The 13,814-nt window shown below is 37.1% G+C and overlaps 1 protein-coding gene across 2 annotated transcripts; it reads right to left on the minus strand.

Annotated features, from left to right (window-relative positions):
• Positions 1–657: 657 nt before the first annotated feature.
• Positions 658–13,577, minus strand: LOC132033868 (pyrophosphate-energized membrane proton pump 3). Of its 2 annotated transcripts, XM_059423994.1 has the most exons (15): positions 13,394–13,577; positions 11,757–12,049; positions 8,147–8,350; positions 7,215–7,366; positions 6,982–7,129; positions 6,756–6,888; positions 6,470–6,642; positions 5,820–5,940; positions 4,555–4,742; positions 4,011–4,448; positions 3,750–3,914; positions 3,502–3,657; positions 3,298–3,409; positions 1,221–1,440; positions 658–922 (listed from the first exon to the last, which is right to left on the minus strand). In XM_059423994.1, the coding sequence occupies exons 2-15, from the start codon at positions 11,847–11,849 to the stop codon at positions 823–825; spliced, it is 2,403 nt and encodes an 800-aa protein (XP_059279977.1). In that variant the 5' UTR covers positions 11,850–12,049; positions 13,394–13,577; the 3' UTR covers positions 658–822. The 2 variants fall into 2 exon arrangements, with proteins under 2 accessions (XP_059279977.1, XP_059279978.1); XM_059423995.1 differs by lacking the exons at positions 11,757–12,049; positions 13,394–13,577 and having other exon boundaries at positions 7,215–7,359; positions 8,147–8,286.
• Between the last annotated feature and the right edge of the window lie 237 nt (positions 13,578–13,814).

The following is a 13,814-nucleotide window of genomic DNA, read 5'->3' on the forward strand; positions in this document are numbered from 1 at the left end:
TTATTATGTCCCACATCGGTGGGCATAATGTGCTTATGTGTGTCTACATAGCCTTGGGCTCTCCCACCTTAATAGCCAGCTTTTGGGGTGTATATTAGCTCCAAGATTGTTACACCATCACCACCATATTATCTTTGGTTTATATTACGATGATATCGAGGGAAACTGGGACCTTAGTCTTCGTTATCAGAAATACCTAGAAAAGCTCATTGATGGCGAAAAACTGAGTTATAAACCTATCTAGTCATATCTTATTCAAAATTAGTTGTAATTGTCGTCAGTACTTGCATAATCAAGTTGATTCAAAATTTAAATAAATTAGCGATCAATATACTTGGAAACTTTAGTCTTGTCTATGACACAAAATCGTTTCTTGGATGTGAACCTTGGTTAAATTTCAAGCCTCCGAGCAGGCATTATAATTCCTAAGCCATACAGCAAGTAAACCAACATCTTCTAAATTCATACACGCTCTATTCTACTTTTTCTGCCGACAGTTTGATTCCTTCAAAATGGCCAAGGTTGGGAAGAAGACCCTACTCTTATCACCATTGGGGAAAAAATATAAGGTAAACGAAAAAACCACACCATGAAAGAAAATAGCAATCAAGTTATGGGAAGCTAAAGAAACAGCTTTAACCTGAGAATTCAGAAATCTAAAACTACAAAGAGAGTTGCCTATAGTTAGAAATTCATGTGCCAAAAATGTGGTATTCGTTATGTAACCAGAAAATACATCTCTCGTCATATATCCAGTGAACATAGAAAAGCTCCTAGAGAGACTCATGAGGTATATTTAAAAAACTCTTTAAATTAAAACTCTCACAGAAAGATAGGAGCCATCACAAGGGTTATTGTTGCAAGCATTTTGATTAGTACATGCAGAGAAGGTCCGGCTGTATCTTTGAATGGGTCTCCTACCCTGCAAACAGAAAAAGAAACTGTAAGAACTCTACAGCGTGGTCCGTGTAGTTTTGCTTTCTAAAAGATATTGTCATGACTCATTGAGTATTTAGAACAATCAAGCAAGCACAAGAACAAAAATGAATGCACATAAACAAGCTTGCATGAAATGACCTATACTACCAACACTAGAGGAACTATGTTGCTCAGATCCTTCAACAATGCCGCCGCCAGAAGATCCTACACGGGTGTGGTGACATTTTTGGAGGATCCGAGCAACATAGCTTGAGAACATGTGAATCACTAAGAACACTTACGTGTCTCCTGTAATTGCTGCTTTGTGTGTGTCACTCCCCTTGCCTCCAAGCGCGCCTGTTTCTATGTATTTCTTTGCATTATCCCAGGCTCCACCAGCAGTGTTGAGGAAAAGAGCCATAAGGATACCAGAAACCGTGGCAAACATCAACATGGAAGCTACAACTTTAGCCCCAAGAAGAGGATGCCCCGTGTAGTAGCCCAAAACACGGAAAAGAAAACCTATACAGAGATCAAGATGATACAATAGACTCAAAATTCAACACTGAGATCAAAGAAGATATGAAACACAAACTTAAAAGCATCAATCAAATATTAGAACTTGCATGCCCACGTGAACTGATGGGAATAAACAGATTGCAAAGAATTCTGCTCAGGTTTTAAGAAGAGGTCAGCAGAGATAAAATACAAAGTGCACACACAGACAATACCAAGTAAACTAACAGGAAGGATGACAAGTAATTGACATGTACTGCATTCACATACAGTACAGTCACTGCTGAGGAAGATAGTCAAACAGAGAATCACACAATGTGGTGAATGGGTAGAATTTGGATGAGCTTAGATGTTTCATGGTTAAGCAGAAAGACTTGCAGGGTAGATTTGTACAGATGTAGTAGTTCACTGAAATCAATTGTGATGGAAAAACTCCCATTTCTCAACGATACCTCACCTCACAACACACCTTTTGCAATTCTAAGCTAGTTGTTACCTTGCAATATCAAGTGGCTAATCTTTACCACAAATGACCATGTGGAAACTTTTGAAACCACGAACAAAATATTAAAAAAAGTAAAAAAAGATGAGAAATATCTGATGATGTTATTCTCATGAATTAAAGTAGCATATAAGTTACCCAGCCATTCCACAGAAAATGCAAGCAGATGCAGATAAGAGCAAATATGTGACAAGATTAACAAACTCATTGAATAAATCCACAACAAAAGATTATTTCAGAAGATAGAGTATAATAATACATATTTTACCCCCTGGACTTTTTTTTTTTTTAAGATGCACACTTAAACTTTGCAAGGGGTTCCTATGATCCAAAGTCCCCCGAAAGAAAAGCTGTCATATTGTTCAATTGAGGTCTCAAGATATCATGTAAAAAAGCGAGATCTCCAGTTTCCCCGGGAAACTCCTCATCGGAGTTTTTCTAACTAGAACAAGCCGTACAGGTCTCTATATAAACAACGACGGGCTATCTTCGAAACACTTGGTCAAAAAATTTCTAGTTTGAATCAGGGGAACCAAAAAGGGACTGAAATTTCCGGCAAGGTTTCCAGTCAAGGCCCCAGTGCCGATTTCCATTTCTACACGTTTCTGAACGGCTGTTCAATTTCCTTGTGCTCAGGCTATGAGGTTATTTACTTATTTATAACCAAAAAGGATTTTTCCAGATCATGCGTGTGATGGAAGATAAACAACCTTGCAGGATCTCTCGCATCTTTTTACTGATTTTTCATATGCAAATTTGTATGTCATGTACTTATTGGGAAAGATTTGGGAGGTGCTGGAGTTAAGCAAGGAATACTGTAGGTGAAAAATGAAAGAAAGAAAAAGAGAAAGAACGGATGGGTGGCTGGCGCCATAGCTGAGTTTTAAACATGAAATTTGAAAAAAGAAGGGAAGGGCTGAAGGGGTAAGAGACAATCATTATAAATCAACTAAGTATAATTAATTAAGTATATAGTATTCAATTAAAAATGACACTTGTACACATTAGTCAATCTTAACTTTTTTTGCCTCACACACCTCCCACAGAGTGAGCTCACTTTCTGTGTAACATTATCACTGAAGGGGATATTTATTCCGTTTCGAAAATGTCAAAGGGCTCTGGAAAAAAGGGACAATCCAGAGAGGAACATGTGTATTATCCCTAACAGTTATACAAAACATCAAGAAAGAGTTCTAAATGACCAAACTAAGTAGACCTGATAGTGATACACTTAACCAAAACACAGTGATAGCTATAGATTTATGCTTCCAGATTGCAAGAAAACATGCAGTTATATGGCTTTTATAGCAGGAAAGCAGTTCTCATAAAGCATGGAGAAAACGCTTAAGTGCAAGACTCACCAACTAATGTGGGGGATATAATAGCCAGGGCTCCAGGTTTAATCATCTCCCTCAAAGACGCAGACGCAACAATGGACACACATCGACCATAATCTGGCTTCTCCTTATACTCCTGCAACCAGCAAAAGTAACATGCATTAACTTCAGCGTCTCCATGAGTATTCTTTAACACAAGTAAACCTTCTGAAAGGTAATACTACTAACCATGATCCCTGGCCTCTCAATAAACTGTCTTCTTACTTCATTGACTACTTCCTGAGCAGTTCGACCAACAGCTGCACAGGCCCAAGCACTGAACAGAAAGATGAGCATAGAGCCCAGTAATCCACCAACAAATACTTCAGGTATCGCTATGTCAACCTGCATATTAATAAAAAATTCTTGGTCTTGCCACTGTATAATTAACGTAATTAAAGAAAAAGGCCAAATAGAAAGCCATAGCAATTCCACACCTGCTTGAAGGGTTCTTGAGCAAATGCAGCTACCTCATCCATATAGGCACTGAACAGAAGAAATGATGCAAGTGCTGCAGACCCAATTGCAAATCCCTTGGTTGTAGCTTTGGTAGTGTTCCCAACAGCATCAAGAACATCAGTTATCTCACGAACACTTTCAGGCTGTACATGAAAAGGCTTATTGAACTAACCAAGCTAACAAAAAATTACGAAGAAAAAGAAGTCACTCGTGCTTTTGCTCAGAAACATTAGCATCACCTGTTGGCTCATCTCAACAATCCCACCAGCATTATCAGCTATTGGACCAAACATATCCATGGTGAGAACATACGCTGCTGTACTAAGCATTCCCATAGTTGCTACAGCAGTGCCAAACAATCCCCCAGTTGGATTTCCAGCTTCGTCTGTCAATCCTGAAGTGCGGCCAAGCCAGAAAGCAGAAACAATAGCCACGCTTATGACAAGGACAGGTAGAGCTGTGGATTCCAGACCCAAACTAACACCCGCAATTATGTTTGTTCCATGACCAGTAGAGCTAGCAAGGGCTAAGGTACGCACGGGCTCGTATTTGTAGTCAGTGTAGTACTTTGATATCCAAACAAAGACATAGGCAGTTACAATTCCAACCAGACCACATAAAGCAAAATTCAACCAAGCAGAAGGTGCCTGTTCGGTGTATAGTAACCACCGTGTAGACTGCAAATGCAATGCAAACTATTAGTCAAGAGAACAGAGGCAGGAGGTCAAATAACCAATAAGAGTAAAAATGGTGGATAATGTTCTAAGGCAAATAAAACTTTACCGCACCAAATGTCAGAACAGCTAAAAAAATTGTCACCGAGTAGCCCTTTTCAAGAGTTTTCATGGGATCCTCTATAGTTCCAATTACTCCAGAGTCCCTTTTGTTCCGGATAGAGAATATGCCAACTGATGATACAACTAGGTCAAATGAATGAACAACTAGAGGAAACAGAATAAAGCCGGATGGATCTGCAGAAGAAATCAACATGAATCAGATAAAACATATAACTTAAAAAAAACAGAGATCGCATGAGAAGCATCGCTAATTATGAAATCATTTCTAGGAACAAATGTTCAGTATTTAGCCACATCTGGTGAAAAGGTGATCATATTATATTTATATATTTCTAGTAACAAGTCAAGCAAATATACGAAAAGCATTACTGAAATCATGTTTTGGGTAAAATTCTCTACTTTTTGTATAGATCTTGCATGCGGGGATTGGTCCTATCACATTAATAAGTTAACTATTTCATCGAGAAAAATCTATAAGTAAGCCCTTGGAGGTTAGAAATTGAGTTTCATTCTATCTACTGTCACAAAGCCTCAACACTGAGCTAGTTCATGTCGCCTTCATGAATCCTCACCAGCCTTCTCCCCCACTTGGACACAAAATCCTCACTGTTTTACTATATCTAAGAGCTCATTTTATGGCAACTGGGTAGTTTCAATCCACAACACAGTGGAATAATAACAGACAATTAAGCTAAGCTGCAACTGTTATCCAAATTTAAGATGAATTAATTGTGGAAGGAACAACAATGTAAGACAATTATCGTTACAAGAACTCTTCCACCTCGCATATAATCGGCAGCATCTAAAACAGTTTTGTCAATGGCGTGCTTTCGCCCAGCTTAACCGGTGCTTCAGTGAAGGAACCTAATTGATGAAATGTGCATCGTAACAAAAACAAGCCAACCAACAGCTCTGTGCTCACTAAATCACGTGTTTTGATTGTATTTTCTTAAACACTTAGAACTCCACTGACTTCAGCGCTTTTTTGGGCTTTTTCTGCTTTGACTACACTAATCTACAAATATTTGCTGTCCCTCATTTGCAAATATACCATCCTCACAGTACCCATGCCTATGTTGAACAATTCTCTTTTTCATAATATTTGGATTCAAGTGTATCGGTTGGCATAGGACTATTAAAGTAGTCCTTTTGATACACTCCCACCAAGATGACCACTCTCCTTCACAACCGAATGTCTATAGCAACCTAAGTTTTACAATTAAATCAACTCAGGTGTGAACGTCACCCTACCTTCAATTTTGCAGCGTTTAGCCATGGTTCCTCCAAGTATCATTGCACTAATAATCTCCGCAGCAATACTTTCGAAAAGATCTGCACCTCGAGCAGCACAGTCGCCAACATTGTCTCCTACCTTGAATTTGGGAATTTTAAAAGGTTAGCATTAGGCACATCAACACAACGTTACCGGTCAAATAATTGCTGGAGCAGATGCCAATACTCTATAGTTCCTTTTCTATGTTTAAATTGAAATAGCAAGCTTTTTCTTTTTTCTTACATTTGTTTTTATTGGATGCTGATTATAAGACATTGCAAGCACAAAGTTAGGATGTGAAACAATTAATCATAGGGACCTCAGAGAAGACAAAGACATTCTTCTTTAAACTCCAAGAATTTATCAAAAGGAGATACCTTTCATCTAGAAAAATGACAATTACTGGTTCTACTCAAGCATCAAAGATGTTTCTATCTAAAAGTTAAAGTACAATTTAAACTGATACTTGAAATTCCACTGCGCTAGCTAGGTGTATGGTGCATATAGTAAAACTTAATGAGATCATTCACAAAACTTCCAGCTAGAAGACATGACTGAAATGCATGATTGAACACAGAAGTTGCAGAAGAAAATGAAAAAAGACAATAAAAAGAGAGTACATAAATACCAGATCTGCAATTACAGCAGGGTTCCGTGGGTCATCTTCAGGTATGCCCTGCTCTACTTTTCCAACAAGATCAGCTCCAACATCAGCAGCCTTTGTGTATATTCCACCACCCAACTGAGCAAAAAGGGCAACAAATGAAGCTCCAAAACCATATCCAACTAGTAGAAGAGGCACTGTGTAAAGATGAAGTAGAAGTCATAATGTGAACTAGAAAACAGACATTCAAAAGTCAAAGGTGCATCTTAGTGAAATAAAACAATGTGAAAAGTCAGCAGATTTTACTCACAATCGGTTGCCTTCATTGTACCAGTCGAATCCACCCCCAACCACACGTACAAAGCTGCATACAGGATAGCAACACCCATTACAGCCATACCAACAACCACCAATGCTGAAAATCCACCAGCACGAACAGCTATCTACATCAGAAAGATCTCAAGTCAATTTCTACAAGAAAGGACCTTAGTGTTGTTCCTGTCGAACATTGTTATGAAGAGTAATAAAAAAAGAACCTGCAAGGCCTCTCTAGCTGACCGTCTTGCTGCACTGGATACTCGAACATTTGCCCGTACTGACACCCACATGCCGACGTACCCAGCAACACCAGAACATAGAGCCCCGAAAAGAAATGCAGCCACCGTAATAAACGCAGATGTTACCCTACATCAGCATGGGAAGTATCATAAAGTGAACTCAAACTTCTCCCGAAAGAAGAGCAATTATCCAACTCAAAACCTGTCATCACCTGCCTAAGCCAGACGCTTCTTGCTGAGGAGTTATATTACGAAATAAATATATGCCAAGTATAGCCAGTCCAAGCAATAATGCCATCTTGGAGATGGTCCCATACTGAGTCCTGAAGAAACCTTCGGCTCCATCACGTATTGCATCTGATATCTAGCAAGTACAATAATGAGCTCAAGACTTTAAGACAATATACAATATATTCCAATGAAACAGGAGCAAAAGGATGACTGCAAATCCATGTCTGCAAATTGCGGGCTGCCATGAATATCATCAAGCTTTTTAATCAGTTTCTTTACATTAAAATTCCCATAACGTAATAAGGAAATTTTGCCTTCAAATCGATTTCTCTGTAAAAGTCGTACAGCTATGAAGGACGCTAAGGTTGGATAGCCTGTAAACTACGAGCATGGAGAAGAGAAATGAAAATGGAGGGAATAGACCATTTTTGTGGTTGGCAGGTGAAGGAGAAAGAAGGAAAAGCAGAGGTAGTCCCATACTGAATCTCTGTAGCATCTTCTGCAGATGAAACTATAGCACATAACTTTAACCCTTGGAACAACCACTCATACATGATGATCAAGAGTTAGCCCAAACAATAGGAGCCCCATAACCGAGACTAGGATTTTGGATACAACGCTATTCCCGCCTCTCTTATGACCTAACCCAACTCCTCCATCCACCTCTATCTTCCACCCATAAATTAATAAATGAATAAAATACAAGAAGAAAAACGAAAAGAATTAAAAAGTAAAGAACACTAAGAGCTAGACTCATTTAGTTTACTGCATAGACCTTGAGACCCATATCAAATGAAAAATATGATCTAGTACGAGAAAACGTTGTCCAATCTCTCTGATCCACATGTACAAAAACAAAAGGATCAGGAAAACTTTGAAAGACTGACTTAAAAACTGATCAAGAAGATTATACCTCGGACATCTCAGGAGGTCCCTCATCCTTTGCCAGCACCCACTTAGTAAGATAAATTGACACGAAAAAGCTGATGATACAAACTGAAAACACAAACACAATGACGGGCGAGGTACTTGCACCAATGTAAAAGATAGCTCCAAAACAAACAAGCAGCAGCACCAAAAGAATGCGAGAGTTTATCCTCATGAGAACACGAAATATCTGCATTAAAGTTAAGACAACATTAAAACAAATACTTAGAAAGTAATAACGCAAACTACGGAAAAAAAATATATGCTGCTAAAAACAGCTTCTCACTTAACAATTTTATCTAAGAAACGGTGAACAACTAAAATGTCTAATCATTTTTGAACCACAGATTACAATCCTAAACAAGGAACTGAATGAATAACTGATTTCTATACAGATAGAGAGAGGCACACACAAGATAGGTGCAGGTATAAGTTTCAAGTTTTTGTATACTTTCAGAATGCTGGTCTTCCTCATTCATTTTGCATTACAAAATTGTAACGAGCTTTCCTGCCTTAAACTACTATCATCTTTAACTTTCAACATATTCTGACTTGTGTCACAACTTCTTGTGCAAGATTCAAAATCAGGGATGTTTATTATCATAGATAATAGATGCCGAAGAGGTTCAAAAGGGGCAGTACTTTTATGTTTATCTACTAATTTAGAAGTATAGACATGAGAAAATGAATGGTGAATGAAACTTCAGGAAAATTAACGACTATAATTATGAATTTCAAATTAAGAACAAAGGAACTTAATTCTTCTGTGACTAACAATAAAGATCATTCATTCTTCAGCAGACAATATTTAACAAAATATAGTTCTCTTCAAAGGAGGCCAGGGTATATAGAATGTACAACATTGTGAGGCAAACGCCTTCTAACAATTGATTCTTTTAAGAAACATGTAACAGAAGTTTTTGAGAAAGTAAATAAGGAAAGAAAAGCATTCAAATAGCTCAAAAAAATGAAATAGCTCACCTTATTCATCCCCAAAGCATGAAAAGGTGAACAACTGAACATATCTAGGCAGAATCACCAGTAAGTAGGAGAAAGAGAAACTTAGATGATATACGGTGATTTGGAAGAGAACCCCTTTTTATTTTTGGGTGAATATGGGAAGGAAGAAATGGTAGTCTATTTTAGAGTTGAAACCCATCATTCCATCAGATATCTCTAAGTGGATCATGGAGCACTGGCTAATCTCTGAACATTATCTGGTTAGGAAATACGACTAGTTGAGCATGGGGCTTCCATAATGGAGGTCTCAGGTTCGCAACCCCCTGCTTACAACAGTAGGGGATTTGCCTTCTGGGTCGAGCTCGTCGCACGGGGCTTGCCTAGTGGGGGTTATTTTTCCTGTGTGGTTTGCGGGCTATTGCACGTGAGCGGGATTTACCCTGTGCGCACCCGAAAGGTAGTGGTTGCGGGTTCCCTTGTCATACATAAAAAATAAAAAAAATACGACTAGTATAATTTTCATGTTTATATCGTTAGTCACTGCTCAGAGTGCTCCTATGAGTAAATTTATTCTTCTAAAGAAGAATACAATTTATTTGGATCTTCTACTTCTATAGAAATCCAAATAAGACCTCAGTAGTTGATCTATATCGTTAGTCACTGCTCAGAGTGCTCCTATGAGTAAATTTATTCTTGTAAAGAAGAATACAACTATTTGGATCTTCTACTTTCTATAGAAATCCAAATAAGACCTCGGTTGTTGATCTCATAAGTCTATTGTGTTTTCACTTTTCAACCACGTTAACTTATGGAATCTGGAATGCCCCTAGCTCTTTGAATTCTGAGTGTGTGTTTACTATTTTGAGGTGCTCGTGAGCGGAAGTCAAGACAGAAGCTTCAAGATTAATCATTTGAAATGTAGTGAGCTCTTATATATATGAGTTTATGTTTACTACTCCCTCTGTCCCAACATATGTGAAGGAATTTCTGAGTATGAGGGTCAGAAGTCAAAACACTTAACTTTGATTATGAATTGGAGTATAGATTCTTCAATTTTTTAAAAATAAAACTTATATATTTGAAAACTATACGAAAAAGTACTATAAGTCAACATAGCAAATGACAGAAAATATGTAAAAATGTTCGACTAAATTACAATCAAAGAAAAAATTGTTTGACTCCCCAAAAAGTAACACCTTCGCATCAAATGGGACAGAAGGAGTACTTTATAGTGCAAGTGAGTGGTGAAGTCAATCTAGAAGCTTCAAGATAAATCTATGCCTCCACATTCTTTTTTGGGATTCAGTTATTTACCTTGATTGCTTTTGGTGCACAGGAGTTCATGCATTTAGTTGTGCCATTTTCCAATATTGGCAGGATAAGTATCTACCTCAATCCAACCTAAAGTCGGTTACTAGCTTTAGTAGAAGGAGATAGGTAAATGGTCAATCAGTCTGAGATGGCACAGCCCAAGGTGAGGCATGATGATCAATGAAATGGGTGCAAAGACCAGGGTTCAAATCCTAGCAGGGTTACATTGTACCTATGTAGGTGGAATGTAGCAGGTACCCAATGGAATAGTCGAGGTGTGCACAAACTGGCCCAAACACCATTGTCATAACAAAATCTATGGCACACTCAACTTGTGTGCATATCTTTAATTTTTTTGAAACAGTAAAAGGATTTTATATATGAGAAAAAGAGCAAGCACTCAAACAACGTGAAAATCTTTATTGTAAAGTTCATTGTTAAAGATTACCTTACAGAAATTTTCAAGATAAAATCTTATATATAATTATAATAATAACCTAAAGGTAATAATGGATAGAAAATAAGAAGCGGAGAATAGTGGAAGAATCCATCTGACCTAATTGCTAGTCACACTATATTCGGAAAACCGGCAAAATTTTCGGGCTTTATTAAGAACAGATGATTGAGGCAGTTTTCTTTTTTATAAGAACAGAAAGATCAAGGTCCTGATCAAGAAATTAACAGATGACCTAGGTAGTTAAGAGAGACCAGCGGAGTACTCAAAAGTCCGAACTTATTAACGTATATATATTTTGTTTACTCGTTTCAAACATATTAGTCTTACTTTTACTCATGCATACATATATATGTTTTCTATTGCTTTTAATTTAAAAAGCAGATGTTGCTAGATCACCCTCAACACAACAAACTGCCTTCTGTAACCGCAAAGTGGTTAGCAGTTTTCATGCACAGTTTGTTCAACTATTGTACCATCTTTCCGTGCAATCATATGCCTTTTTTCACCAGTAATAGTTTCCTGTTCCTAGAAAAGAATATCTAGCAGGATTTAAAATATTTAAAAAATAAAAATAAAAAAAAAACAGAGAAGCCTATCAAGTGAGACACATTTGGGAATCGATGATTCAGTGCAAAATACAATTGTGCGACCATACAGGGGATTAGAGGGCAAGATAACAGATTTAAACACAGTACAATGGGATAAAGAGATTAGTATACTAAGCAACAATGATGAACATGTCATTCTCTCCTGAAAGCTAGATAAGTCAAAAAGCATGATTTTAAGTCAACGGAAAACCCACAATCTTGGAGCTAGATGAAACATGGGCAAAATAGAGAAACAAGTGCACCAAAATAATGTAACTTACCCATGGTGCATAAGCTTTACTCTTCATGCTAGGAAATGTCCTTGGCCTGTCTTGGTAAGGACCCAAGTTCCCTCCTTCCATGTCATCATCCATTGCAACGGTTTGAAAAGAATTTACCCTCCGTGCTACTGGAAAAGGGCTGAACTCACTTTGGGGCAAATCGCCCCCTGAACCTGGTCGCTGTATTTTGAATTCTTTTGTTAATCACTTCCACTAATTCCTAAGCTCGTTTGAGGCAGCTGCGACGTTTAATTCTCAACTATTAAACTTAGTCACAAAAAATCCTTCAGGTCCTGGGGGGAAAAAGAACCAAAAACATTCTATCAGCTATTACATGGTCATAAGACAAAGAAAGGAAACATTACATGTTCATAAATCAATAACTTGCAAGGAAACATTTTACACAGATCAAAGCTGAAGTATCTAGATAGAAAAATGGTGAAACACAATCTATCCCTAAAAATGCCAGTAAAGCAATTACAACGTACAGCTAATTCACAAGCCGATAAGTTGAATATCAGATGGAATGTCCAAATACAATGCTACACGAATAATCGATCAACCATTATCAAACAAAAGAGAGCTAAAAACAGCCAATTTGAAAAGCTAAAAACACAATGAACAACTGAACATATTGAAAACCTCGAGAAAAGAATAACAAAATCAACGAAGTTCCAACTATAAACCTGTCGACGAAATCAACGAAGTTGCTAATAAACACATCATCATCATCATCATCATCATCATCATCATCATGAATGATGTGTTTATTAGCAACTTGCTCATCCTAAAATACCAGTACAGCAGTTACATTTACTTAAAATTCAATCAAACTGATAATCGAAGTGTAAATAGCCAATTAAATCAATGAATTTGCAAATAAACACATTGAAACTGATCAATGCTGTAAACACTTAGATTAAAAAAGAAAAAGTTTGCGAAACACAATTGCTCATCCTAAAATACCAGTACAGCAGTTACAATTACTTTAAATCAAACTGATAATTGAAGTGTAAACATCCACTAGAGCAGTTACAACTTACAGCTAATTCCAACCATAAACTTACCGACGAAATCAACGAATTTTCTAACAAACACATATGAAACTGATCAATGCTGTAGCACTTAGATAAACACAATTGCTCAAACTAAATTACCAGCAGAGCAATTACAACTACTTTAAATCCAATAAAACTGATAATAAAAGTGTAAACAGCCAATTAAGTAAACGAATTTGCAAATAAACACATTTTGAAGCTGATCAATGCTGTAGCACTTAAACAAAAACAATCGCGAAACACAATTGATCATCCTAGATTACCAGTAGAGCAGTTTAGTTACAACTAGTTTAAATCAAATCAAACTGATAATTGAAGTGTAAACAGCCAATTAAATCCACGAATTTGCAAATAAAAACATTTTTTAAACTGATCAATGCAGTAACACTCAGATATCACGAAACACAATTGTTCAACCTAAAAATACAAGTACAACAGTTACAACTACTTTAAATCCAATAAAACTGATAATTGAAGTTTAAGCAGCCAATTAAATCAACAACTTTGCATATAATCACATTTGAAGCTGATCAATGCTGTAAACAGCCAATTAAATCAAGGAATGCAAGAGATTCTTACGAACGGAATTCGCAGATCCGGATCCGAAACACTGACGACCCGAAAAAAACAGAACCGACCCGATCAACCTCGAGAACTTTCTAGATCCTTGTAGATCTCAATTGAGGGATTTCGAAGTGACTGTTGAAACAAATTTCGGCAGTAACAGAAGAGTGAAACTGTCTTCTATTCTCCCTGTGTGAGATTATTAGGTGAAATACCAAATGTTGACTTATGTGTATCATCCAATAACTGATTGCCACATGTGCAGTCCGACGTGTTTTTGCTGCCGTGTCAACTGACAGAATTTTCGGATATGCTGCTACTTTCTCATAAACTATACTCCCTCCGTCTAATAAATAATTATCTCAAATTATTTATCGTTTTAGAAATTTAAGTCATAATTAATTATTTTTTTCATTTTATTCTTAGTAAAATTTTG

The sequence above is a fragment of the Lycium ferocissimum genome, chromosome 10 (genome assembly GCF_029784015.1).
Source record: "Lycium ferocissimum isolate CSIRO_LF1 chromosome 10, AGI_CSIRO_Lferr_CH_V1, whole genome shotgun sequence".
NCBI lineage: Eukaryota > Viridiplantae > Streptophyta > Magnoliopsida > Solanales > Solanaceae > Lycium > Lycium ferocissimum.

Bases quoted from the DNA above. Each gene is read 5' to 3' on its own strand.
- LOC132033868 (XM_059423994.1), bottom strand. From the start codon at position 11,849: ATGGATGATGACATGGAAGGAGGGAACTTGGGTCCTTACCAAGACAGG. The intron at 7,130-7,214 runs GTGATGACAGGT...ATGCTGATGTAG, and splicing joins GAAGCGTCTGGCTTAGGCAG to GGTAACATCTGCGTTTATTA. The intron at 6,889-6,981 runs GTTCTTTTTTTA...TTTCTGATGTAG, and splicing joins CAGCTAGAGAGGCCTTGCAG to ATAGCTGTTCGTGCTGGTGG.